The 27,942-nt window shown below is 45.5% G+C and overlaps 2 protein-coding genes across 4 annotated transcripts in view; one reads left to right on the top strand and one right to left on the bottom strand.

The window, feature by feature from the left end:
• Positions 1–7,150, bottom strand: part of LOC119033286 (B-cell lymphoma/leukemia 11A-like) — a 35,913-nt gene extending 28,763 nt beyond the window's left edge. The window contains exons 1-2 of the mRNA XM_037123610.1: positions 6,672–7,150; positions 3,108–3,500 (exon numbers count right to left, since the gene is read on the bottom strand). Of these exons, the coding sequence (XP_036979505.1) occupies positions 3,108–3,500; positions 6,672–6,726 (448 nt within the window). The 5' untranslated portion in view covers positions 6,727–7,150. The remainder of the gene's footprint in view (positions 1–3,107; positions 3,501–6,671) is intronic.
• A 4,549-nt stretch (positions 7,151–11,699) lies between these two features.
• cep170ab (centrosomal protein 170Ab) lies at positions 11,700–27,715 on the top strand. Of its 3 annotated transcripts, none has more exons than XM_037115663.1 (19): positions 11,700–11,906; positions 13,417–13,560; positions 13,653–13,742; positions 14,957–15,035; positions 15,248–15,306; positions 15,710–15,872; positions 16,549–16,686; positions 16,853–17,287; positions 17,393–17,763; positions 17,867–17,995; positions 18,095–18,227; positions 19,486–20,958; positions 21,075–21,318; positions 21,496–21,604; positions 21,712–21,870; positions 22,271–22,359; positions 22,760–22,853; positions 24,675–24,726; positions 24,848–27,715. In XM_037115663.1, the coding sequence occupies exons 2-19, from the start codon at positions 13,456–13,458 to the stop codon at positions 25,099–25,101; spliced, it is 4,176 nt and encodes a 1,391-aa protein (XP_036971558.1). In that variant the 5' UTR covers positions 11,700–11,906; positions 13,417–13,455; the 3' UTR covers positions 25,102–27,715. The 3 variants fall into 3 exon arrangements, with proteins under 3 accessions (XP_036971558.1, XP_036971566.1, XP_036971549.1); XM_037115671.1 differs by having other exon boundaries at positions 13,414–13,560; positions 17,393–17,598; XM_037115654.1 differs by having other exon boundaries at positions 13,414–13,560.
• The last annotated feature ends 227 nt before the right edge of the window (positions 27,716–27,942 follow it).

The following is a 27,942-nucleotide window of genomic DNA, read 5'->3' as shown; positions in this document are numbered from 1 at the left end:
ACCGAAACAAAGGCGCGCGCCACATGTGCGCTTGCGAGCGACCCATATGCGCGCACAAACACACTGGCCACAGGAAAGAGATATTACTACCACCTCTCGCTCCCCCACCACCACCACCACACACACACACTCACACTCCATGCACTGCCCAGCCCCCCAGTTCAGATACCCAGTGTGCATACATGTGTGCTTATGAAGGAGGTGGGTGGGGGGGGCTGGTGGATTGGAGAAAGGTGGCACGGTGCCAATACGGAGCCTGCTAAATACCTTTGTCTCCACAACACACGGGGACAAACAGGACGGGCAAGCTGCTGCGGGAAGACGCGCCGCAGCCACGGAGAGGTGTAACGAGGAATACGGCTCCCGTCATTAGAATGTTTTCCTCCTCATAAAGAAAAAGGGGCGAAAGGTGGCCGCCATAATTAACTCAGTATCGATTCAGAGTCCAGGTTACAAAAGAGGCAGGAGTGTGAGATGGTGGTCGATTTGAGCGGCTACAATGGCCTCATTAACACACATGGGCTACTCCGGCGCTAATGCTGGGATGGATAAATACAGGACACGGTAATGTAGCAGAATGTGGTACAACACTCATAAAATGTAGAGAGGGAAAAAAATACTAATTACGGTATATAGGACAGTACAGAGCCTATAGTGTGGCTGTGTGTCCTAAATCATAACAATGAAAAGCATCTTGCTCCAATTACACAAAGTAGGAAGACCAAACAGTCATTTATTGCCCTGATTACAACCACATTTAGTCGCTGGGACAATGGGTGTAAATAAAAACTGTAAGTCTGCTTAATGGCAGCAGAATAAATCCAGTTTTACACTTAGTTTGTGTGAGAAACCGTCATCTGCTCTTTTTCTGGGCCATCCATAATCTGGAGACAAGCTCCGGTGTCCCTATGCATATCTTAAATTGTTTATCATGCAAATGATGGCACGCAGGCTGCTCTGCCCTCTCCTAACGGCCCAGAGCTCCAGACTGCAGACCCCAGCCCCAGCTGCAGCCGTGAGACTCCCAGACGGCCTCAGCTGTCCCAAAGACGGAGGCCGAGAGGCACAGCCTCATCTCCAGCTCTGGGTGTATTACAGACAACTGCCCCCCCACCCCCACCCCCACCCCCCTGCAAGTTCAACCATCCTGGGTCTCCTTCAGTCCAGCAGCTTTTTTCCTAAACCTGCAGCCCGAGCGCCTGTCTGTGCGAGCTGCTGTCCACACAGAAATCAATCTGCGTCTACTGACATTTCATGAGGGAGGGAGGGAGGGAGGGAGGGGAGCGGCGGGGTCGCATTCATTCAACTGTATGCAGTGCAGCAGGATGTCCTTTACGGGTGTAACATATATGACACACTCCTGGAATAAACTGGACATGCAGCCGGCGCAGCAGAGATGCAGCGTGTGAGGACAGTATGTATTGAGATGCCTCATCTCAGTGTCAGCCTCTAACAGAGCGGGGTGAGAGAACATGGCAGCTAGCATATGGGGTACGGGGTGGCGCGCTGGCACTGCCAGTCTGGATCCATCAATCTCAGGCACAGAAAGCAGAGGTGGAGGAGAGGGGGGGGCTTTTCTTGCACATGTGACTGATGTGTGGTGAATCCTGCGCGGTGGCTGCCTCCTCTGCTCCACCCAATAATCTGTTTTGTTTTTTTTTTTGCTTTTCTTCTCTATCTGTAATCTCCACCTCACACACCAATTCGCAAGCAAGACATTATAAGAGGGTTATAACACCGTCAGACGCGGTGTCACAACCGGCCGTGACCTCCCTCCACATTAAAACCAGATTAGAGCCTGACTGTTACACAATGCCAAGACACATAAGGCGGACAAATAAAGCTCCGAGTGACCTTATGATATCATGTGAACTCCGCTGCATGATGATCTAAATGAGCAAAGAAAAGCATGTTCGAACAGCTGACAAGGCCGAGAGGCATGTTGGATGTGCGCGCGCGTGTGTGGGAGGATGCGTGTGTGTGTGTGTGTGTGTGTGGCAGATGTTTAACAAACTGCACACTAACGAACAGTGGTGGTCATTCTGTGTGACTCCGAGCCGACGAGCTAGCAGCAGATAACAGTGGTCCCTTCACAATGACATCTGCAGAGCTGCGACGCTCACTAACGCAGTACAGCGGTGCACATTATTGAGCACCGCTCTCCTCGCGTTTAGCCTGAATTGGCTCCAAATTAAATCACAACCGCTCCGACAATCAGCCCAATCTGGCACGCGCTATCGGAACTGTTAGAGGAAACGAATAAACATTCAAAGAGGCTGGTCAGAATCGAGCCCCCCGCTCTGTGGACGCAGTCATGAGGGAGCCGCGCTCGTTTGCCCAGCGACTCCAGTCTCATTTAGCCCCGGTGGACAAACAACAAACCAGCCGCCTTAAGAAGTCCTTAATTACTCAAATCAAGGAAAACACTGACAATTAGTGGCTGCAGGCTTCCTCAAATAAACGCTTCTTCCTTGACAGTCGAGCGTAATTACATTCTGCTCTATCTCCTCTTAATTTTAGCATGAGCGTGAGCCTTCGCAGGCGCATATTTGAGGGAAGGAGAGATATGGCAGCGTAATAAGCCAGGGAGGGATAGAGATACATCTCTCACCACCACATGAGAGAGAATGTGGAGGCCACAGGATCTGAGCACATCTGTGATGCAGCAACAAACCAGAAGAAATCCATCTCTCCCTCTCTCTCTCTCCCTCTCGTTCCTTCTCTCCCATAATGAGTTTCTTTGTCTGTCTCCGTGTGTGTCTTTTTCACTATCTGCAAATATTTCCTTTGCTCACAAGCGTTTTCAGGACGGCTGGGCTTCATGTGGGTTCGTGGCTGAGCCGAGGCAGATACACAGCTCCTAAATGCAGCGGCAGATATTTCACACGTTACGCAGACTGGATGCGTCCCTGCTACCAGAGGCAGAAGGGAGAAAATCAGAGACGGCGTTTGTTCCCCTTTTTGAAATGAACTCCCTATGGACCTCAGCATAGCGTGACACCCTGGGCACCTTTAGGCCTCACAGACTCTCCTCCCACTTTTTTTCTCTTTCCCGCTCATTTATTTACCCGTGCGTGGCAGCCATTTTAAGCTCCCCCAGTGTTTACCTGTGATATTCTCCTGCTTGGGGATTATTCCTCGCAAGGGCGCAGATAAACAATCCTCATCCTCGGGCGACACCTGAATGGCCACCTCCACCGGGTGGTACACCCTCCGCGGGTGCTGATGGTGGGTCCGCGAGTGCGAGGAGGACGTGGAGAGGGGCGAGGCGAGCGGGGAGGACGGCGGCCTGTCCAGGGGTTTGTCCGTACAGAGGCTGCCGTGGCACTGCCTCCGCTTGTGTTCGATGAACAGCAGGATGTCAGCCAGGGGGAAGCGGGAGTGGCACTGGCCGCAGGTCAGCAGGTCCGGGTCCCCTTTTAGGGGCTCACCCTGAGCCACTCCCAGCCTGGGGGAGTCCTGAGAGTCTTCTTCCGGTGAAACACCTGACAGTGGCTCAGCTGGACGGGGAGACAAGAGAGAGAGAGGACTGTGAGATATAGTGCAGTGACAGGTGGAGCGGGTAAACAATTGTGTCAGGGGAGGCTCACACCGTATGCAGACATCTGTAGGAATAAGGTCAGGTTGTAAAATGTCTATAGAGTATTTTTAGAAAGGGAAGAAAGAAGGAGCACACAGACTGCTTCGATAAGGACTGACACGTTCAGCTCGCAGGCAGCAGCCAAACGATTAAGTTGCTTGACCCTCTTTATTGTGCTGCCAATCTCGCTTTTTTAATGAACCTAACACCTCTGAGAATCAAAAAATAGATTCTAATTTGAGTTCAAGATGATTGGACCCCATTTCGTTAAAAGTGCTGGGATCTCGTGAACCAAGGTTAGACATTGAGGGGTTGGATGTGGAGTAGGTCCCTGAAGTACCGACAGAGAGGGAGAGAGGAGAGGGAAAGAGAGAGAGAGAGAGAGAGAGAGAGAGAGAGAGAGAGAGAGAGAGAGAGCATTTTAAAAGAAGTAATCTAGCCACACGGTAAACGACATTGGGCGCCCCGACTGGGATGTTGAGATAAGATGTGATGAATTCTTGCCGCCGGTTCAACCTTTAATTCCGTGTCGGGTCAGACGAGAAGGTGGTGAGGGACTATGCAAGATAGGCCCTGTTACCTGTATGTTCGACTGCATTAAAGATGAGGGAATTCACTCCCTATTTTGCTGGAGCTTATCTTAACCAGCTTATGCCACGGACATAGGCGAGGTGTGTGAGGCTGGGTTAGGTGGAAAGATTTTTCTTCAAACCAAATAATCTCGTTTTGATGCTGCGCGAGAGTGATGTGAATAACTTTGAAAACTAAAATATAATCCTTTTTTTCTTTTTTTCTTTTTTTTTCAGACATCGGACTGCGCCAGAATTTAAAGTGGTTTAGGTCAGAGTTTCCCACCGGGCTACAGGAGTAGGTCTGTTTCACTATCAGGGAAATCATCAGGGCTCCTCTTTGTACTGGTGAGGACTGTTATGACTCCTTGTTAAAACCAATCAGCAATCACTGAAAAAAGTCAAAGAGGAGATTTTTTTTTTTTTTCTTCCATGCTTTAAATGTATTGTTAAAGGCGGGCAACGTAGTTTCGGAGGATAAATTCAAACAAACATGGAAATATGATTTTTTTTCCATTACTGAATACACAAGCTGTTCTCAGTGGAAAACAAGGTCCACAGAACACTGTTTGAACCTAGAAAGGTGGCAGGGTCCGCCACATATCAAAAAAGTAAAACAGTATGAAACTGTGTTGTCCTTTAAGGTCAGTTTGTTTATTCAGTCAGGAAAACAAAGAAAGTTTGTGTGTTTGATCAGTTTAGGCGTTTAAAAATATCAGCCAGTGAAGACGGCACTCTTCCTTCCAAAATCTACATAATGCACCTTTAAGATAATGCATGGAGCCTGTAGGTATACCTCCACTCTGGCTGCATAAATATGTAATGACACGTCCCTATCTTACATGTTAATGTATCATTGGCACCAGAACAAAATGTTGCAGGGTGTATAGTATTCTACTGTTCAAATAATTAACAACAGGAATATATCAAAGCATCAGCGTCACCTCACACTTAATGCAGCTGAACTCAGAGGATGTGGGTCAGATCCAAAAATAGCCGTTATATAGGCTGAATGAATCCTCCGTCTCTCTGTTGTTGTTTTATTCATGCACATATATTTGTGTGAACTGTTCGACGCAAACATGCCTTTGCAACAACTTGTGTTTGCGTCCTCTTGGAATATTTCCCCCCTTGGTTCTCTCCTTCTTTAGAGAGCACACCAGAGCCTCGCCAGGCACATAAGAAAACGTGATCGTCACTTCTATCTAATGAAATGATCCTGTGCGTGCGCTCGGTCGGGCTGCACAGAGGATAAAGTGGATCAAGTTCAAGTTCATAAGCGGCGACGGGACCACAATCGTATTGCGCCCCCCACTGACAAACCTTTTGACAATTACCCCGAGAAAATGAAGGCATACATGTTGCGAGAGCGTAATTGCTTTCAGGCCGAGTGGAGAACAGCACGCAGAGACACATTTACCCCAAAAAATACGGCCAGGAACAATCGCCGCTCTGAACTTCAATTATAAGAATCTGTGCGGCGTTTTGGAGACGTCGCCGCGCTCGCCGACGTGCGTGAGTCTGTATTGATAAGGCAGTTCCTGCAGTTATCAGGCAGGACGCTGCATGGGAAATAATTCCCCTGCCGAGCGCGGCCGTATCTGCACGGAGCGGAAATCATATCGTGCAATCTGCAATCAATGCCCTGCGATTTTATCACACACACACATACACACACACAGAGACACACACACACGCGCGCGCGTAAAACGACTTTCCTGGTTTCCTCTCTCACAGTTGTAAAAACAGTGTCGCACACGGAGTTCCCCGTGGATTCGCGTAAAAACACGCAGCCTGCGCACAGCAAATATCTCTCTGTGATACTAAGTGTGTTAGAAACGCGCTGTTGATGTTTTTATTGTTGTTGTTGTTGTTGTTGTTTTGTTTTATTTGAGCAGCGGCTGTGAGGAATGTGTGCCACAGAGACCGTGCTCCTCCTCGGGAACGCACACGAGGTCTCCGCGCCGCGGACAAGTGTGGATGTAAACACCGCTTCCCCGAGCCCAAAGCAGCTCCAGCCCCTCTGTAAATACACCCTGACGGCAGAAAACACGCGAGTGTGAGGTGCTGTGGTGGAGAAGCTTTGTGCGCTACACCTGAAAACTTATGAGGCGGCGGCGGCAGCGGCGGTCTGCCCGGGCTGCCGTCATGTAGCCAAAGGTCTCTGGCCATAAAGCCCATGCATGCCCTTTAATGGCGAAAGAAACCTTGAAGGCTGCGTTATACAACACGCTGGCCAGCACAAGTTGAAGCCTTCCTTCAGTCACGTTGTTTCAAAACTTCCACAGCATCCTGGAATCAATTAACACACAACGAGCGGCGGTCTCGGATGAAATGTTCGCGTTATGTCGTTCGGTTCAGGACAGCGGCGGCTCCGTGCGCGGCCGCGTTATCCTTACCTATCCGAGAAAGGAAAGAAAAAAAAAATCCCCCAAGGAAGTTGCCCTATACACGGCTCGGACACGAGAAGCAGACACCAAGCAGCCGAGCCGAATCAAAATGCGATTCATCTTTCCACTTACGCGAAAACTCCCGTTTGCTCAAGTGCTGGGGTTTGCCCTGCTTGCGGCGAGACATGTTGGATCAGTGGCGGCGCTTCAGCTGAGTTCACATTGGGAAATCCGTTCCTACAAGGTAGACTCCAAATGAAATATCTTCATTGATGCGTCTGACATCCACATAGGAAAAAGGAAAAAAAAAAAAAAAAGGGAAGGAGATAAAAAAAAAAAAAAAAAGAAAAAGAAAAAAAAAGAAGAACCGAGCTGCGGATCATACAGAAGGTGAGGCGTAGCGCGCTGCGGGCTGTGCGGACCTCTTCATGACTTTTTCGCAAAGAGAGAGTGATGGGGGTACGACGGAGCCCCCCTGAGCTGCAAGTTCAAGTGCGGACGTGACGTTCCTGCGAACTTGAACGTCAGGAGATGGACGGACTGAGACATACAAAACATGGGCAGGGCGAAGCCGGCCAGTGGGAGGGGGACAAGCCATAATAAAAACCAATGGACACTCATTATGGACTACCTATGGAAGGGAGCGGGGAGGGGAGGGGTGAGAGGAGAGCGAGAGAGACCCCGAAGACACCAATGGACAGAGGGCACCCGAGGGGGGCTGGGCCGAGAGAGAGAGAGAGAGAGAGAGAGAGAGAGCGAGAGAGAGAGAGAGAGAGAGAGAGAGAGAGACCTGAGCTATCCAAGGAAGTGGAGGAAAGCGCATGAGGCGGAGAGCGTCGTGTAGCGGGGATGAGGTGGAGGATAAACCCGGCTTTACTGCTCCATTCATATTTATTGGAGTTTATTTTCAGGCTGATTTGAATATGCAGCGATTATGTAAATGCGCGGTGTCGACCGGAGGTTGTGTTTTTTAACAAATAAAGTGCTTTTAATTCATCAGAGCAGCTTCTGCTGCAGCTTACATTTTTGTTTTGGAGGTGACGGTGGTTCATTTTCTTTCATATGGGAGGGTGAAGCTTTGTGTCAGGGGCCCGCTGAGGAAGAGCTGCTCATGAGGGGTTCCCCTGTTTCTCTGTGCGGCCGCAGACTGGATCCGCTCAAAGTTTCCCGGGCTGACTGATCGATTAATTGCTCTAGAGTAACGAGTACTCTGACAATGAATACCATGATCTGTAATAAGCGCTTTGATAACGTGGCCTGTAAGCAAGCTTGGGGAGTAACGGGAAACAAGTAACAGGATTATTTAATTAGGATACAATACAAGGGGTCAAGGCAGCTGTAACGGTAAATAAATAAATAAATAAATAAATAAATAAATAAAAAGGGGGGTTTACATGATTACAATATTATAATAATGATACACTGTACTCTTGCACATGCGCACACACGACAACAGCAGAACACACACACTTGTCATCCTCTTTATATTTATTTTCTCTCGACTTTTGGGTCCAGAGGTAATCCAAAAGCGACGGGAAGTAATCACATCACATTAATTTGACATCGCGATACCTGGATTACCTTACTAATTATATTTCCGAACAGGTAATTAGTAACTGTATCGGACACAGTTGTTTTTATTTTTACAGTAGCCCTCTCAGCCCTGCCTGTGAGAAGCACGCTGACAAATGATGACTGTAAAGATTGCTGTCATGACAGGAAGTGTAGCGAGCACGTGGCTAATTTAGGTCAAGATGGCAAATATGTACACCGACACTGAGGCTACATGGTTGTATTTTATTTGTTAAGTTTTGCACTGTGCAGAAAAAAAAAGAAAAAAAAACATCTGGGATAAAAATACAAGCTCCAAAAAAAATTTTAAAAAGAAAGAAAGAAAAAAAGTGGATCTATACAGGCTACTTGAGTTTTGCAGAGAGGGAGCCACAGTACCGGTGTGAACCCAGGTGACCTAATTGCACCTGAATGAGATCAAATGAATATTAATGTCATGTTTCATGATCATATGTGGGCATGTCGGCCTACTAATGAAGGACGACAACTACACAAAAAAAAGAAGCGTAGAATCGTGTGTCTTTTGATTTACAAGCCACAAAACACCGCTGATGTCGTGACAGAGTGGACAATGCACCTGAGGCTGAGTCTGTCGATGAATCAGAGGTCCGTGTTCTCGTCTTATCTTAATGGCTTGGTCTGACTGGCTGTCTATATCTGACAGATAAGCGCAAACATTTCCTCACACAGTGCAACAGGCTGAGCACTCGCGATAACAGAAATTTTAAAAAGCCCTAAACTCACATTCAGAGTTAACACGGGGGTCTTAGAAAACACACGGCGCTCAAGTGCCTGCCACAGTGTTGGTGTAAAGCGAGAATAATACTGTAGGTCTGGAGGATATCCGATTGCTTATTGCTCTGTTGAGTAACCATTTTATAGCTTTATTGCGACGTTATGGCCTTTACTGTACAGAAGCACGGACAGCCAAGGCGTCTGGACTGAAGCGACAATCACAAGCAAGCAGACAGATAATTACACATTTGTTAGTTGGGAGCCAAAATAAATGAACTCAGTGTGACAAAAACGGAACAATTTGGACACTCAGCTGCAGTTCTCCCGCATTGTTTGTTAATGCTGTCGGCCGAAGCCTACAAGGCATAATGTTTATGATAAACATAAAAGCGCAAGAAAAACGAGCCGAAGGATTAATGAGGATTAATGCATCAGTGGAGTGCGGCCGCGCTTTAAACGATAGGATAATTAATTGCTGCGTAATGGAACCTCAAAGGTTTCTCCGCGGCTAAAATAATGAATGCCGGGGAGTAGATGAGGGGAAGCCTAAAGCACGGGTCTGCAACTCACCTGGGCCCCCTTACGTTTAAAATGACACAGTTTAAATATTAAAATGATATCAACGATGGGATTTGTTTTATCTTTTTAATATCTGTTCGGTTTCATGTAGCGAATACATTACTGATAATGTAATGACGGATTGACTCTGCGCCGAGTTATTCACATGTGTAGACTGTAAAGCTTCATTTTAAACAGGTTAGGTCCATTAACAGCAACCAGGTGATCTGGTTCACTTAATCCAGGTGTCATATTGGTGAAAAAAATACACAGAACTGCCCTTCTGTTATAAACTAAAGTGCTGGTGTTATGAAACATGCACTTGTGATTTAGTTTTGTTTTGATAATTTACATGTTTGAATTGGGAATTTGCAATAATTGTTGGTTTGTTTTTGGTGCCATGAATGCCTCATGATTGATCGGGCTCAACACCTGCAGAGCGCTCTGCTACGTCACAGCGCGATACTTTGGCGCCATCTAGTGTTCAAATGATGCCTGACTCCACGTGCAAATCATGATGCAATTATGATAATACACTCAAACAAATAATTGTTCATTAAACGTTGAGTTTGAGTGTTTTAAACGCACTGCATACATTTTCCATCCAATTATATATGACAAGTGGAGTGTAGAGGCTCAAATTTAAAGCAATATTTTCTATCATGTTGAGTCAGTGTGACTAAATTAAGTAACTAAGATCTGATTACATTAAATAAATGCGTTATGAGTTATACATAAAGCTCAGTTTAATCGTCTACATCATATAAAGTTAAGGGGAACTTCTTTATGAATATAATGTGTTTTTACAGAAAAGTCATGCATTTCAAAGAGGTAATTCTGCCCCCTGTAGAAACTAATCATACATCTAGTTATCTAATGTATTCACATTCAATCAACATGACAAAAATCCTTGACTAAATGTGACAATGTACTTGTGTAACGGAACATTTACATGCCCTTAAATTACTCAAAGGTGAAATTAGTAAGATTTTTTTGTTCAAAACTTTCAAAAATGATCAACAGAATGTGAAGAACTATCAGTACTGATGTTGTGCAAAAGATGTCTGTTTTGTGTTGAAGACATAGCTGCTGATATATGTGTGCTAACCAGCTGGCTCCAGGCCTGAAAACCTCTTCCTCCCAGCGAGTCCAAAGCTCCTATGATAGCGGTGTAAACAGTCATGCTCCCCTAGTAGTCTGGCTAACTGCACAGCTAACTGAGCTAACAAGCTAACAGTGGCTGTGTCCCAATTCCGGAGCTGCATCCTGTGGAGGACCTGGCCTTTGCGGCCTTCGAAGGCTGCATCAGCTGTTGTTAAATGGGAAAGTCTAGCCCTCAGAGCATTTCCTGGTTGTGTCACCAGATGTTCCAACCCTTACCCTTACGTCACGATTTCTGCCACCCAGGCCCGCAAAAGTGACGATCTACACCACGTGATGTCACCATTTTCTTTCTTTCTGTCTTTCTTTCTTTCTTTCTTTCTTTCTTTCTTTCTTTCTTTCTCCTTTTTCGGGTGCACAAAGAATCTTGGGATATGGGAGGCCGCAAAGGATAGTAGCCGTGCATCCTCCAAAAAGAGGGAAAAGAAGGCCGCATTTGTAGGGTGTATTTGAAGGAGCCTTCAAACTGGGACAGCCTTCAATACAGTGTTGTGACATAAGTGGCCTTCAGATGCGTCCCTCAAAGGATGCAGACCCTGAACTGGGACACAGCCAAGAGCTAGGCCCATGTAGGATGTATACATAGAAAACAGTTGGCAGCAGGTTGCAGTTATTGTGGTGACATGCTGCCCCCTATTTGTTGTTTGTAGAAATAAAGAGTGCATTATATTGCCACTGAGCAAAGCTATGACAATGTTTTTAAAGGGGCACTGTGTAGTTCCGGAGAGGACATTCAAATACTAATGACAAACTCAGAAATATCTATCTTTGCCATAACTGAATAAACAAGCTGTTCTCAGAGGAAAATAAGGTCCCAGAACGCTGTGTGACACTAGAAGGGTGGCAGGGTCCGCCACATATAAACAAAGCAAAACAGGGTGAAACTGTGTTGTCCTTTAAGATCAGTTTGTTTATTGGGTTTATTCAGTCGTGAAAACAGAGAGAGAGAGAGAGACATAAAAAATATATATCAGCCAGTGAAGATTTTTGCCTCCTGATGAAACTATCTGCCCCCCAAAACTACACAGTGCTGCATTTACATTATTCCCCCGTAATCTACTTTATCATGCTTAATGTTACATATGATAATCTCTTATTTAGACCAAGCCTGTATTGCTTGTATCATGGTTCGCACGCACTCTCATGACCCACTCACGGTTCGCTGTCGCCTCACTGTTACATAACCCGGTGCGCTCTCCCTCAGCCAGCCCACAGCGCCACCGCGGGGTGAAGACGCGGTGATGTCAGAGGAGCAGGGCTGGGCAGCGGGCTTGCAGGAGCAGCGGCTCCGCTCATAATCCTCCTCCACACATCGGATGCTGACCGTCCGCAGATCACCTGGTGAGTGACATGAACGTTCCTGTGTGTGTGTGTGTATGTGTGTGTGTTTGTCTGTGCAGCGGGCCGAGCCTCCCCGCTGTCTCGGGCTGCTTCCCCCCCTCCACCCGCGCCGAGGATGAAGGCGATGAATTGAGCATCGCTGTGTTTTTGTGCGACAAACCCCGGAGCGCCCTGTCGTCCATAACAGGAGAGACTCGGCTGCTCATTAGCGGACAGCCACTGTAACCCGATTTACAACAACACGTGAAAGCTGTTGTCGCTGATGTGTCTGAATTGGGCTATTATTTGCGTGAGAGAGCGTGCGTAAATGAGGAGGGACATCCCGAACGAGCAGCATCCGAACGCTCCGGATGACAAGGCGCTAATAAACAGATGCACTGCATTTATACGTTTATTTATGCCATCGTGTGCACGGCCTATGTGTGACCGTGGGGTTTTGTATAAGTGAATATCCATGTGTCGCCCGGTGTCATGATTGAACGGCTCCATGATGAACGCCGGACGGAGACACGGCCTAACTGGGCTAATTTTTCAGGCTCTGTCATTGGCCGACTGGCCGGTCGCCTCCCCTGCCTCCGCTCTGCACTTGATGCACTGTCGGCTTTTTTTTTTTTTTTTTTTTTTTTTCTCAGAGATTTATATCTGGAGCCGTGTGTGGTCAAGCGTCTAAAACAGGCAAATGTGGGCCAGCGTGAAGCCAGGCCAGTGAAAGGGTTAACCAGTCCGTTCGTCCATGGGGAGATGGAGATGGAGAGAGGAGGAGGAGGAGGAGGAGGGGAGGGAGGGAGGCTGTCAGGTCCCATTGGGAAGGGTCTGATGCATAAACAGGGCAGGATATGACAAAGTGTGCGTAATTAAACCCCGCTAATTCACCTATGGCTCGTTGGAGAGCGTGAGTCAGCAGCGAGGCCTGCGCTGTGCTGCTCATGATGCTCCTGCAGAGGGAGGACCGGCTGCTCATCCTCACGCTGACAAGAGCTTGTTGTTGTGCTGTTCTCTTGTGCAAGGGGGGGGAAGACTGGCATGTCATATGAGAGCATCTTGGGGAGGAGTGTGTTAACGAGGGAAAAAAAAAAATCATCACTGTTCTCTTTATCCTCTGTGTGTTTCCTGCCTGCTTCTGGCCTCTGGTCACTCTTTCTCTCTCCCTCTCTCTCTCTGACTTTTTCTGCAGAGCATTTAATTCAATAAGGCCGTCCTCAAGTGTATAATCTCACTCCCTCCCAATATCTAATTCCTCCTCTGTTCTTCAGTGGTGTGGCGCTCTCTTTGGTGACCAGCGCAGAGCGATTCAATCCAGGAGCTCGTAGGGTTCCTGTGAAACTCTTTGTGGATTCATCTTTTTATGTTGGAGAGATATGGAGAGATAAGAGTGTCAGTGTCCTCGGGCGCTACTGGAAATAGACGCCGTATGGCACACACAGATGTTTAAGCAACGTTCTTCCGACTCGTGAGAAGGCTCCAGCATAAATAGATGGATGGCTCTGACACTGTCGCCTGTTTCCAGCAGGATGCGTTAAGGGTCAAAGGTGAGCTCCCCGAGGCCGAGATGAGTCTGACTTCCTGGTTCCTGGTGAGCGGCGGGGGGACGCGCCACCGCCTCCCCAGGGAGATGATTTTCGTGGGGAGGGACGACTGCGAGCTCATGCTGCAGGTAGGCACTTCTTCATGCAGCGGCTGGATTATAATCTGAAGCGCTGAGATTAACCCGGATTACAGTGATTGACTGGATTTTGTGTGATTTAGTCCCGCAGTGTGGACAAACAGCACGCTGTCATCAACTACGAGCCGAACGCAGACGAGCATAAAGTCAAGGACCTGGGCAGCCTGAACGGGGTGAGTTTTTATATCAACCACTGTCCTGCGTCTGAACTGCTTTGTGTACTTACTGGTCAGAAAAGACACGGCTTCTGATATGACACCAGAAGTCCTCCTCCACTCAGAAGGGTTTTGGTTTATTGTCACTTTTATCAGATGTCTCATTGTGCAGATGGACGCATGTGCAGTTAGTTTTCACATTCACCTGCAGAACAGGGGAAGTCACTCAGTTACTCAGCGGTCCTCAGGTGACTCTGGCCTGACCGGGAGCTCGGAGCACCAGGGCAGTGTTGGTGTTTACACCGCTAGCGCGTGGGCTGAGGGCGGTATTCAGGCTTTGGGCGACAGGGACCCAGCTGGTTATGCTGACATAACATTAAAACAGTGATTTCAAACACATTATGTTGCAAATTTTAGTTACATTAAGAATGTTTTAAACCAAATTTGTTACATGTTGCACCTTTAAAAACATGTAGGATTGAGATGGGTTTCTGCCAATCCAGATGTCAGCACTGAAAAACAGAATCTCGAAACGTCTTCACCCAGGAGAGAGTTTCCTTTTTCAGTTACCTAGAATATAACTTGTGTGGGCAAAAGGCCAAAACACACTGAAAATGCTACATTTTGAGAAATACCCATGGATTAGTGTTGCAATTTATAATTACTTTTATTATCAATTAATCTGACAATTACTTTAACACCTAAAGCTGCTGTCAGCATTGTCGTCAGTGCTCCCCCTGCTCTGCCATCACTGGTACCAGAACAGGAGGATCCTGCTCTCTGCTCGTTCCCCATGCACACAGGACCGCCCCTTTATGGTGTACTCCGTCCTGACTGGATAAAAAGGGAGGGGATGCCAGGAAATGTCTGTTGTCTTTTCCAGCAGATGTTTGACACTTTTGCTTGAAAAATTACAGAAATGATTTAATGAGAAAAGTAACTTTTTCTTGGTCAACTCGTTACATCACTACCGCTACTGACTTTTTGTACTGATGAACTTGATGAGATACCTACTGAAGTTAGCATGCTAACCAGCTAACCCCAGGCTCTCCTTTCTCATTATACTGCTCCAAGCTCCCAGTCCAGATCGCTTGCTGCACGGCTAACCGAGCTAGATTGCTAACGGCAGCTACACATCGCATCTCATCCATACTGTTGGTTTTTTGGTTATTTTCAGTATCAGATGTAAATATTAACCTGTTCTTCTTAATCCCACTCCCTCTTTTTTGCAGACTTTTGTCAATGACGTCAGGATACAGGAGCAAATCTATGTAACACTGAAGATTGACGACAAACTGAGGTTTGGATATGATATCCTTTGATTGTGATCTTGTCTATCTGTGAAACCCAGTGACACCCAGGCACAAGGTCAGTGTGGACACGGGCGACATTGTAACTGTATCTGTTCCTGAATAGCTGTGAATGCTCACTGCACTCTGCCTGCTGCATTATAGATGAGGCTATCAGTGCATGTTTCCCACCCCTGCAAAGAGCTTGTCGTCTTTTACCTTAACCTGCCTCACATACCAACCTGTTCACCGTCGTCCGAGGAGAGCTGCATATTCCGGAGGAGGCCCTCAAGGTTAGACATGTCATGAGAAACCAGTAGCCAGTGTGTTGTGTTAATGGGCAGAGTAAATATGTCTCCCAAAGGTAGTGTGTGCTGGATGTTGGTGTTTTTCATAGTGCGTATAAAAACCCTGAGATGTGGATCGAGCCATAAATTCTGCTGAACCGGACAAAATACTAGTTTTTGAAGACTGAAGAATGTGCTGTTTCATCACAGCAAACTGCCCAGGTAGCTGCAGGAGGAAGGAGAGGATTTCATCCTAATGAGGACAATGAAAATTCAGCAGTAATGTCTCTTTATTTATGTGCTGCGGCTGAAAAACATCATGTATAGTCTGGAGTTACGCACAACGTGAGAGACTTGAATGTTTTCCCAGATTGCTGCTCTCTCTAAACGCTCCTTGCTTGTCTGCCAGCATGAGAAGTTCAGCAGCCAGCTTCAGCTGAACCAGAAGAAACCTCCAGAGGGGGAGGCGTCTAGGTCTGAGGTGAAACCCTCTGTAGCGGCGGCAGCATCAGTGAGCGAGGGGGCCGCCGCCAAGCCCCCCGAAACCGGCAGGGCGGAGGACAAGATGTCAGGTGATGCAGCGCACAGGATTGGTTACATCACTACATGAGCTTATCAGTGTCATGGTAACACTGTAATAACTATAAACTGTAAATGATTGGTGATTCCTTAGGTAATTCAACTGTAGTTTATAGTTATTTCACTGTTAACAAACAATGACATACATTATAAATCATTTATTAAACAATTTTAAGGTTGAAAAACATCAGTTGTGAACATCACAGTCTTTGTTAACATTTACTAAGTATTATAAACATCAGTTGCAACATGCTTAATAAATGGTTTATAAAGCACTTAATTTATTAACAGTGAAATAATTATTAAGTAAAGTTGGTTTAACTGTAAAGTCACAATATATAGTAATTATAGTTATTAAATAGTGTTACCAATGACACATTCTTTGTCTTCAGATGTCAAAAAAAATTTTAGTGCTGTGAGGCATGCTAATGTTTTCTACTTAACCTTTAACAATTATTATTAGTTGTCATTTTGTCATAAATGCTTAATGGGGGCAGGGGTTAAAAGATAGATGCATTAATAATCAAAACCATAGTTAGTTGCCCTGGTAGCCCAACAGTACTTTGTAGGCAGTTGATTTTCGCTTCTTAAGCTTTCAAATGTTTAAGTGAAAGCAAATGCAGCTGTGACATTCACACTTAAGGCTAATGTATGGGTAATTTTTGCCAGGGGACATAGCAGTGTTGCACAGAGGCACGCCCCTCTATGGCCAGCCTGCCTGGTGGGGAGATGGAGACAGTGGCGACCATCAAGCTGGGAGGCCTGAGGACAAGAGTTCAGATCGGAGGAGAGAAAAAGCTGAAACAGGTATTTAAAAAAACAACTTTATGTGACAAAATGTGAATGGTGTTATTTAAAAAATCTCTATCTTGGTAACTTGGCTATTAACAGCTTTAAATATGTTCAGTCTGGGTGAATATATGTTATACCTCTCTTACATATAGTACACAGATGTTTGCTTTGATTCTGACAGAAACCAAGAAAAGTACAGAGGCCCCGAAGTCTGCCCCACAAGCCAATCAGGAGCCTAGCTACTTTGAGATCCCGACCAAGGACACTCCCTCAGCAGGTAAAGCGAGTGGTGAAGCCCCCTCACGAGAACAAGAGGGTGGTGCAGAGCCCGCCCATGGCCACGCCTCCTTCACCATTGAATTTGACCCTGGGGCCACAGGTAAAGTGACTGTCAAAGATCGGGTGGCGAAGGTGGGGCCGGAGACCAGGCCTCGTCCTAAAAGGGCTGTCGGGGAGGAGCTGAGTCCACTTCAGACAGCCATGGTGGCTGCAGAGGTCAAAGTTGCCGACTGGCTGGCTCAGAATGAGCTGCCGCTGGCTCTGAAAGACACGGTTGCAGAGGAGGACGGGGAAAGTGTGAAGAGTGATGTGCCTGTACAGCTTAAAAGTCTCAAAGGTGAGTGTGTGTGCAGGTGTTTGTGACTGTCTTTATCCTAAGATGTGTGTATTACCGGCTTGCTTACACTCATCACTGTCTTCTGTCCGCCTCCTCGCATGACAGACAGTAAACATGAGGACGGTACACAGAGCGACTCAGAGAACGCACTTGGAGAGCAGCGCAGGGCTGCGGCAATGGATGAGCGCTCGTGGGGGCTTTGGGGCGGTCCAGGGATGAAGATCAGAGAGGGTCGGGCTAACGTACCAGAGGGGCTCTTTGCAGAGGAGGACAGCCCCGCTCGGCGTCGCAAGTCTTCGACTTCCAAAGTGGTAGGTGGATTTGTGGAGAGGCGACGTGGCTCGGCACCACATCAGCAGAGTGGCCGTGATGAGTGCTATCACCATGGGGATGATTATAGTGACAGAGGGACGTATACCATTGAACTGGAGAATGGAGATCATGAAGAGGAAGAGGCTAGGAAAATGATTGACAAGGTAGTAAAAGTAAAGCCCCGTTTAGATTCAGTTGAAAGTCGCCGTCATGATGCTTTTCTTGTAAGCGTACACTTGTTCACTTTTGCATGTGTGTATGTTGCAGGTGTTTGGTGTGGATGAGCAGGAGGCTGTGTGTGTGTCCAGGTTGCGGGCTGGTGACCAAAGAGAGAGGCTCACCTCCCAGAGGTCTGACACTGTGGACAGAGGGAAGCCTGAACGCATGGAGACAGAGGTGCACAGAAGAAAAAAGAAAATCACTATCTGATCACTAATCACTACTGCTACTCTGTTAGGACACTGTTATTTACGTCTTGTATCATTCTTGGTCCAGGTTCTGCCTGAGGAGCTGGTGGTGGGTGGTCCTCGCTGGGTGTCGCAGTGGGCCACTCTGGCTGCAAGTCACATAAGGACGGACCCTGAGGGTTCAGGAGGGGAGAGTCACATCATGGTCACAGAGGACAGAGGTATTTAAATCTCATCTGGACATCAAGAACACAAAGATTTTGAATGGTCAGCTCATTTGAAGTTCATGGTCTAGATTGGCTGAAATTTCTGAAATGTCAAGAAATGAACCTTCTGCCATACATTGTTAGTGAAATGAATTAGTAAGTGGGAAACCTGGCCTAATTTACTGACAGCTTGTGATGAATGTTGTCTCATCAAAGTATTTTTCTCATTGGATTCAGGTAAATAATGTAATGGTATCAGGATATTTCTAATTTAAAGGGTAACTCCGCCAATTTTCATGTGTTCACACGTCTTTTACATATGTAAAAGAAAAGTAGTATAAAGCCCTTTGTGGCTCCAGAAGAAGCTGTATGCAGTCTGATAAATTGCCTCCACTGATGTCACTCAGTGGTTAAGTTGAATTGTGGGTAAATTAGGCACCAGGTTTTCAAAAGGAAAACAATTAAAAAAGGCCATATTTGTGGTTCTGCTGTATCAGACATCAGCTGTTCAAAATGTGGTGCCTATGTTACCCACAATGCAACTCTGCAACTGTGTGTGACATCACTGGAGGATAGTTATCAGTATATTATAGTTATCACATGCAGCTTCCTATGCAACAAAAAAAGAGAAAAGAGCAACAATAGGCTTTGTGCTTAATTGTTTTCACATATGCAGAGCACTCAAGACTTGTAAACACTCTGTAATGTGTAAAATTGGTGGTTACTCTTTGAAGAAAAAATTCACTGTATAACTTTTGCAAAGCAAAGGGCACTCTTGCCACGAGAGGCAATTATGGGATATTCAGTTACACAGCATTTTATCTAAAGTTTGCTAACATTAGCTAAAATTAACCACCATCAGCTACTGGTCATAGTAAGAATGGTATAACTGCAAAACCTCCAAGTGTACTAGAGTGAAAAAGCTGCCATTTACTGGTGATGAATTCAACATCTGATCTGTAAGAGGAAGAGTTAGTTCGTGTTGTTCTTGTTTAAAGTTACATAGTAACTTGTTATGCTAACAGTCTCATGTGGGGTTTTACTGTAAAGGATCTTAACACAACATTTTCAGCACTATAAAAATGACAGACTGCTTGACAGTTCATTAAAGTGTGAAGCATATGATAACATCTCATGGGTTAGATAGAAAGGAAATAGCTGAATCAAAAACACTTCACTGATGCATCACTTCTACAAGCATTACCATTGATAAGTAATTTACAAATTATCCAGGTACCCACCTAACTAATAAAAGGTTTTCCTCTCCTTTAAGCTGAAATAAGTGAGTCCAGCCACTCGGCATCTTTTGCCTCGTCTGGCTACACCGAGCGTAAGAGAAGAACCTTGCCCCAGCTGCCCGGCGAGGAGCTTGTCCTCGGAAGAAGGACCCCAGGCTCAGGCCTGCGTGTTGATATGGGAGAGAAACAGGACACAGAGCTGCAGGAGAAGGAGAACCAGGAGCAGAAGATGGCTAGGGGAAAGAATCGGCCTGCTCACGGCACTGGTGGCTTAGGCAGTCATGGTGGTAGCCCCAGTCGCTCTTCACCAGCCAAGTCGCAAGACAGTGGTGGTGGTAGATCAGACAAGTCAGGTGTGTTGGCCAAGCTCCCACCTCGTCCACTGACCAGCGGGGAGAAAAGAATGGAGGAGTCACGGAGGAGGAAAAAGGAAGAGGAGAAGGCCAGGGAAAGTAGTGGGAAACCTTTGTTGAGGCAGGAAAGTTTTACTGTGGAGAAACCAAGCGCCAACGTGCCCATTGAGCTCATACCTCGTATCGATGGGCTGACACAAAGCAAAAGTAAGGAGACTGGCATTGACAGTGCCACAATTCAGAAAGACTCAGAGGCTGTGGCAGCCTTTCTAGAGACGACCGTGTCAGACCAAGGTGATCCACCAAGTCAGTCCATTGAAGGCTCCATGTCACCAGAGTCCGACGTGGACACGACTAGCACAGTAAGCCAGGCTGATGGAGCGAGAAAAGTGGTTCAGAAGCGCCGGACTCTTGCCGCACAGCAGAAGGAGAGAACCATAGTGTGCTCATCCAGCAAAAGCATCTCTGGGGCCCGAGAGACCCAGGACAGGAGGGTCAAGACTAGGGCATCTGGTCCTAACCCACAGCCCAGCCGCCCCTGGACTTCCCTGGACCTCACTGACGATGACGTCAACTCCAACTCACTCCTCTCCGACTCCCAGCCCACTTCAACACAGGAATCTAGAAGCTCACATGCCAGAGCCCAGACTGGGAGCACAACAGTGGGTGCGAGCACCAAGTCAAGTCGGGCTAAAGTCACTCAGGCTTCGGCCTCTTCTGCAACCAATAAAACTGCCAATGTACCCAAGCCCCGCCCCACCAGGGCTTCCCTGCTGAGGCGAGCCCGACTTGGGGACTCATCAGACACTGAACCTGCTGATCTTGACCGGATGTCAGTAGCCTCTGAGGCCTCCACTACAAGTTCTACATCCAGGACAGGGATGGCAAGAAGGGGAATGTCCAGGATAGAGGCTCTTGCACAGCCAAGGAGGCCGAGGGTGGGTTCCCCGTCAGCCCAGAGTGACTCAGAGGCCACTGTGACGCGGAATAGAGGGCTTGGGGCTCGGAGTGCTGCGGGTGATTATGCCATCAGACAAGGACTGAGAGGGTCAAATTTTACCGCCGTGTCTGGACCCAGAGCGAGGGCTAACAGCGCCTCCAAGCTGCCGGACAAGAATAAAAATACCTCTGCTTATGGACATGTCACACCTGCATGTAAGTAGTTTTTGTTTTTTTTTTGGTTTTTTTAATAGAGAAAGATTCCTTTCAAGTCCTTGGAAATGGAAGCACTATTATCTCTAAACATAACTTCAATTATCTTCTATTCTTAGCTGGCTCTCGGTGGCGCCGCGTGCCTGTGGAGTATGCCTCAACATCAGAGGACGAGTACGGCTCAAACCGCCACATATCCAAACAGAGCCACACACGGCCGTTCCCTTCCACTCGGGTAGCTCAGCTTGGAGGTTCAGCCCCAGCATCTCCTAGTCCCACAGGTCTGACTCCCCTGAAGCAGCACTCCAGGGAACAGGACGAGTACATGAGAGACTGGACTGCACACAGCGAGGAAATAGCCAGGTACGTAGGTGAGAGATGCTCCAGTGCTGTTTGAGAGCTGTGATGAGTCATGCTGATGAGTGGTCACACAGGCCTCTCGCGCTCAGATCTGTGCTGTTATAAATTTTCTTCATTTTGTTTTTGGCTTTTCATGGAGATTTCGTATGTGTGATTTTATATATGTGTGTTGGTCATCAGGATAAGCCAAGACCTAGCCAAAGACCTAGCCATGCTCGCCAGAGAAATCCATGATGTGGCAGGAGAGATCGACTCAGTCAGCCCTGCGGCCACTGATCCTGGAGCTCTGGTAGTCAAACATCATCAAATTCTACGAAATTTACAAAAGTTCCATTTTGAAGAATCGACTAAAAGTGGGATCCGATTTATTTTGAATGCATACTAATTCTGTCTTAGATGGAGGAGCGTGTATTTGAAGACAGCCTGGATGCAGGTGGTCCTACAGAGAACAGCAGCGTTACGGGAACAAATGGGCGTTCTGTGGAGCTCCGACCCCGAGGCTCCGGTGGGCAGAGCTCCCGCTCCATCCGCCGACAGACATGGAATAGAGATGATGTGAGTCAATGTTTAAATATTTAGCAAAAACTAAAAATGTACTGGCATTCTGCATACCTTAGGAATATTCATTCCGGTTTAGACGATTTGCTGAACAGCTGTATGTTAAAAGATCATCATATCATCCTGTACTATGAGCATGCCACTAGAGGGAGCTCCCTACATGCCAATTACATTCAGCCCTGAACAGACAAACTGTGGTCCGACAGCTACTGAACAGATAAGACTATTTTTGTAAGTGCATAAATAGCAGGGTTGTAATTAGGCTAAATTTAGCAACAGCACTGGTAAGGTTGTGTTAGCTTCGGTAGTTACTCTTTACAATGCCCCCGCCTGCATTTATTTTATGACACTGTTAAATAAAAGGGATTTTGATGTGTGTCTATTCATTCCCTGTCAGCTGGTGCTGGACAGTTTGCTGCTAGCATCTGTGACTCAACTCTCCACGAGGATACGTCAGTCGGTCGACAAAACAACCTGCAAAATCAGGTGAGCATTGTGACGCGTAACCAAACAGAAAGGTGGTCCTTGGTGGAACGTGCTGTTGTTGTAATTTGGTGTTAATAGAATGCTGAGAAAATGCCAGATGCAGGATATATTTGTCGAAGCAGGAACATGTTACAGGCTACAGTGTTTTATGTCAGAACTAGGCCAACCAGCACAACCTGAGTGGCACTTCACAAAGGCTTCTGCTGACAACCGGCTACATATCTTGCTCATTATCACACGCAGGATGACAACTCAAAGGCCTCTTTCCCTTCCTACAATCTACAGACAATGCGCAACTGAAATAATTTTTGTTAAACGTCAACTAATCTGTCAAGAAGCATAATAAGAAAATGTTTCATGTATTATCTTTCATCTATTTTTGTATCAACTTCGCTTCCAGGATCCTCTTCAAGGATAAAGAACGAAAATGGGAAGAGATTGAGAGCAAACTGCAGGCGGAGCACGACTCCTTGCTGCTCAAGAGCTCCAATAAGGTGATGAGCCTGTCCAACTCTCACACTTTGTCTGTTTTATCTGCTGAAGGTTCGTGAATAGACGAGACAGTAATATTTATAGCCTTGCTAGCAGCACGGCTGTAGGGATGGCAATGTCTGTCGATGCACCTTTTGTCCAGACTGAAATATCTTAACTCCTGGATGAATTACTGTACAGTTATGTTCATTAATGTTCCCTCAGGATGAAGTAATCTCTAAGGTGATCCCTCAACCAAATTTCACATTGTCTAAAGTCCTTGTATTAATTATGCTTCACTCAGCCTCATCTGTACTTTTGCCATTAAGCTTATATCAGCACTCCATGCTAAAGGTGGAGAATATGGTAAATGTTGTACCTACTAAACATCAGTGTGCTAGCACTGTCATCGTGTAACTTCAGTGAGAGGGTCGGATCACAGCGTAACATACATGGTTACTTCAACATACAAGTTTTAGACCATAACATTGTTATGACGTAATGAGATTTTATTGTAGTTAGCACCTACATTACATCTGACACATTGTTACATACCTGGGATTTGTATTTAGGACAGTGGTGTTGCACTCACAAAAAAATGCCAATTTGTCCATAATGTTGCTTTAAATGGAAGTTTTATACTATATGAAGATATACTTTCTCCTGACTTTGATGAGGTGAAACCACTAAACTACTTTTTCTGGCATTTTGATGGTAACCTTGGGTATGTTTGTAAAAAAGAATAACTAAATTTAAAAACATTTAAATAAAGTTTGAGATTAGGAATTTATAAACGGTATATTTAATGTACACCGTTTATGTTCTTTTTCTGTGCCCCCTGGTGGCAAGGGGGCCAATGGCCTGTACCAGGATCCAGCCCAGCTCTACTTAGCTTTAGGACAACCTCACAGAGGTGCCAGCATAGCTATAGACTCTTATTTAAAAATATGTTTATTTTAAAGTCATGCCTGAATCATCATGGGGTTGTAACCATGGCTGGCAGCTCTTTTGCAAGATTGTCACAAAAAACAGGATGAGTGTGTGGCTTTGCCAGTGTGTGATTATCCTGCCTCATACCTGTATAGCTCCTATATATTTGGCTGTAATTTATTTGGAATATCAAACAGTTTTTTCCAATGTAAAGAGGTGCCTCGTGTTTGTTGATTGTGAGACGTTTTAGTAATCAGCATAATGTTTGCTTCTTAGCATTGGCATAAATTCATATGAAAAGACAGTGACTGAAAGGCAATTTGATGTGGCTACAGTAATTAAATAATTTGCCTAAGAATTTGTTTACGTCTGTAATCCATTAGCTTTTCAAAGGATGTGAGTAATTTACCCCATCACGTCTCCGTAGCTGTAGAAGCCACACAATCTCTGATTACTCACCAGAGTAATCATAGTGAGTGCTGACAGTATTACAGCTGTCCGGGCGAACAAATCAAAGATACTTCAGTCAGACACATAATATTCAGATTGCCTTGCAAGTTCCCTTTTTGGAGGGCAGGGCACACCAAATATGGTTGTTTTAATGGAGAAGGGAGACTTATGAGCTTTTGTTGCAGATGCAAAAAGTTTGAGTCCACAAAACTTCATTGTGGTCATAAATTCTGCATTTAACCCAGTCTGGCCTCGTGTGAACCCCCGAAGAGATATGTCTACCCACCAAACAGTCACAGAGCTCATAAAGCATTACTGAGTATACACGGCACGGCTCCAAACTTACTCCTGCAGCAACCGAGAGATGAACTGAATTGATTTATGTAGTGTACAAACTTTCACGCACTTAAACACATCCTCAACGTGTCATGATTCTTTATTTATGCTGTTATTTATCTTAATAGGAGATTTCAAGCATCATTCACGACCTGAAGAGAGTGGAGAGACAGCTGCTCGGTATGGACGTGATGTTTTTCTGATGAATACTGTAGTGTCTAGTGTAACTATCACTATTTTGCACGGCTTGAAACTTTGTTAACATCAAGAATACTCATGGTAAATGTTTGTTATTGATCAGTTATCGACATGATGGTGGACCCAGACGGCACCTTGGATGCCCTGACCACCCTGGGCATAACCAGCCCTTTGACCGACCAGAAGATGAACCCTGGGACTCAGCAGGGGGCATCAGTGTTGCACCCTGGAGCTGGAGCTCCTCCCGGCACATTCCCTCCATCCAGGCCTGAAGGACACGCCACTGAATTCTGCGGACCTTCAGAGCATGCAGAGCAGGACCCAGGAAACCAAAAGAGCTCTAGACCCTACAACTGATTCACCAAGGACATCATTTCAATGCATCCTTTATGTTGGACATATCCTGACACTCCTGGAAGCAGACGACATTGTGAGGTTAGAAGGTTTTAGAGTATTTGGTTTCATACAAAGGAGGAGAGTGGTAGGAGGTTGATGCCTGACTGCCCCAGCTGTCAGTCAAACTGACTCGTGATGGGACTTTAAAAGTCCAATGCTACCAAATGGCAGTTTTCTTGGGACGTAAAATATACAATAAAAACATTACAGTATTAATTGGTGGGCTAATGAAGAAGCTATGACATAATAACCCATCTGTGTTTTTGTGTTGCTGCTCATTCCTATTATGCATTATTCTGCATTATGTTGAAAGATGAGAGGGCGTAAGGTTAGTTCAGTCTTGCCATTTAATTACAAGCCTTCAGATCTTTGTGTTCGCATCATAAGCTCGTTAGTCAGCTGACTTGAAGAGGCCGTTCACCCCATGATTTGGTGTGAGTTGCAGAGTTTTCGAGATGTTGGCTGTAGAGATGTCTGCCTTCTCTCGAACATGATGGTTCTAGATGGCACTTGTGATGCTTTAAGTGCCAAAAAGAAACCTTTGAAAAAATCAACAGCAGCGTCTGTTTGGAATTATCAATCCAATCCACAGACGTTGTCTTGAGCAGGTTCGTGTAGGAACTATTTGATTCATGTATCACTGCGCAGAAGGAAGTGTGCATCTTCTTATGGATGACAGACTAGCTAACCAAGCTAAATAAACTAACTTGCGTTATAGCTGACAAAGATGCCATTAAAGGTGCATTATGTAAGAACAGTCCACCTGACAAGTTCATACTCTGAACAAAATGAGGGAAACATATCACCAGAGTAACTGCTAGCTGCTGGTAACTGTAGCTGCTATAAGCTAGGTAGCACAGTTAGCCATGCAGTTAGTGGTCCAGGCTGGGAGCTCGGGGACCAGGGTAGTGTTGACGTTTACACTTCTAGCGCTGATGTGTTAGACCAGGACGACTGAGGCTAGCTAGTTAGCATGCTAACTTCAGTAGATATCAATGTAATACAATACACAGACAATATGACGTCACAACTGTTTATTTATAAAAAAAAATGTATAATTTTAGCACATTTTTGAATGTTTTCTAAATGTTTTACATATTGCATCATTAATGTTTTCATCCTGCACTGTCATGTGTACAAGCCCCTTGTCCATGAGTAGCCGCACACTTCCCTCCCTGCCCAGTGATATGTTTGACTGGTGTAGTTCAAATACAAAGAGTAAAGTTCCTACATGAAACTGTTCACAACAAGGTCAGATCACAGATTATTTTGACTAACCAGGTCATGATTTCTGGAAAGAGAAATTGTTGTTGAGTTTTTCAGATGTATTTTTCTGAAGCTTTGAGCTCCTCAAGCCCAGTGCCACCTTATTCCTTTATATTCAAGAGAAGGCCTACATCTCTACAGGAGACACTTTCAAAAGCAACCCACAGCTAGATAACCTAGATGGATATATTGCACTACAGGAAGGAGGAAATATGATTGTTGTTACACCCCAATTGATTTTGGGGTGTAACAACCCTTTAAATTTAAGATAGAACCCCAAACCAGAAAGGTGCAATGGTGTCAAATGGAAACAGACGTATATGTGAAAAGTGTTCTTCTATCCTGCCATAGAATTATTTATGAAAATAAATATGTTGTTGGCCTGTTGCAGTTGCAATTCCCGAGCCTGTCTCAGTAATGATTTTCCATCAGAAAAGGCTATGTAGCTTATTTGCTGGGAAAAGAACTGGGTATGTACAGTATGTACCGGTGTAAATGTCTATTATATTTAAATCAAAACTCCCTTCCATGCCTTTTTTCTTGTGGCGATGTCATTTGAAACCAGTGTATCAAAGATAGACCATGTGTGTCGATAGAAACTATGAAATCAAATGTAGCTCCCAGAAAGATTTTTTCCTATTCCAAATGTATTTTGTCACAAGTGCCCTGGATCAAACAATCATTACAGTCGGAGATAAGAGATGCTAACTTGTACAAAGTGTGGTGAGGCGGAAGTGAAATAATTTTTTTTTTTTTGCACATTACAAAGCTGAAACATGTTGATATTCATCTCTGAGGGACCAGGACAGGATGTTGCCCCCCGTGACACTCCTGTATCATGTTAGTGTCCTCGACCAAAAACAAAGCAAGGTGAGAGCCAGCTGTAGATGGGCGCTTTGTCCAATGATTTTTCTGATCACAAACAAAAATGTTGTGTTTGAACCAGCATAGACAGGGGCTACCTCTGAGTCCTGCAGCTGCATTTCATTGTTAACGATGCAAAGGAAGGATGGACACTGTAATGACCGTGGGTTTTCCAATGTCTCGCCTCATACCAATGTTTACACATGAATGTATCCTGATCAGAACTGTTGACAAATTTTAGCCAAAACAACTTTATTATAGATTAATAATTGCATTTTGTCTTTAATTCTGTTTGAGCATTTGGAGATTTTTTTTGTTTGGATGTTTTGTATGAAGTTTTTCTTTTTTTCTTTCTTTGTAACGATGTTAGGTTAAATGTTGACCTTGCAATACCTGTGTATTGTTTGTCTCATTTCCAATAAAATGCATGATAATCATGACCTTATTTGTTTGTTCTGGGGATTTTTTTTCCAGTGGTAAATATTGTATGTTTGCTACACTACATTTTATAACAGCTGTTTGTCAACATCATAAAGTGAACAGTGAAGTCGAATAACTTAGCACATCTGTCCTCTGTAACAAGAAAAAGCTTTCTACATGTTAAAGGGGCTCCGCGGAACCTCTGTGTAGCTATGGAGCTCCTTTAATGCATCAGCTCTAACGCTGAAAGGG

The sequence above is a fragment of the Acanthopagrus latus genome, chromosome 1, assembly GCF_904848185.1.
Source record: "Acanthopagrus latus isolate v.2019 chromosome 1, fAcaLat1.1, whole genome shotgun sequence".
Taxonomy (NCBI): domain Eukaryota; kingdom Metazoa; phylum Chordata; class Actinopteri; order Spariformes; family Sparidae; genus Acanthopagrus; species Acanthopagrus latus.
This window is presented reverse-complemented; position numbering and strand designations above follow the sequence as displayed.

What these genes read in the sequence shown, in the direction of transcription:
- cep170ab (XM_037115663.1), top strand. Translation starts at nt 13,456, where the DNA reads ATGAGTCTGACTTCCTGGTTCCTGGTGAGCGGCGGGGGGACGCGCCAC. An exon ending in TTCCGGAGGAGGCCCTCAAG is followed by an intron (nt 15,307 to 15,709) that starts GTTAGACATGTC and finishes CTTGTCTGCCAG; the next exon opens with CATGAGAAGTTCAGCAGCCA. An exon ending in GGCGGAGGACAAGATGTCAG is followed by an intron (nt 15,873 to 16,548) that starts GTGATGCAGCGC and finishes AATTTTTGCCAG; the next exon opens with GGGACATAGCAGTGTTGCAC.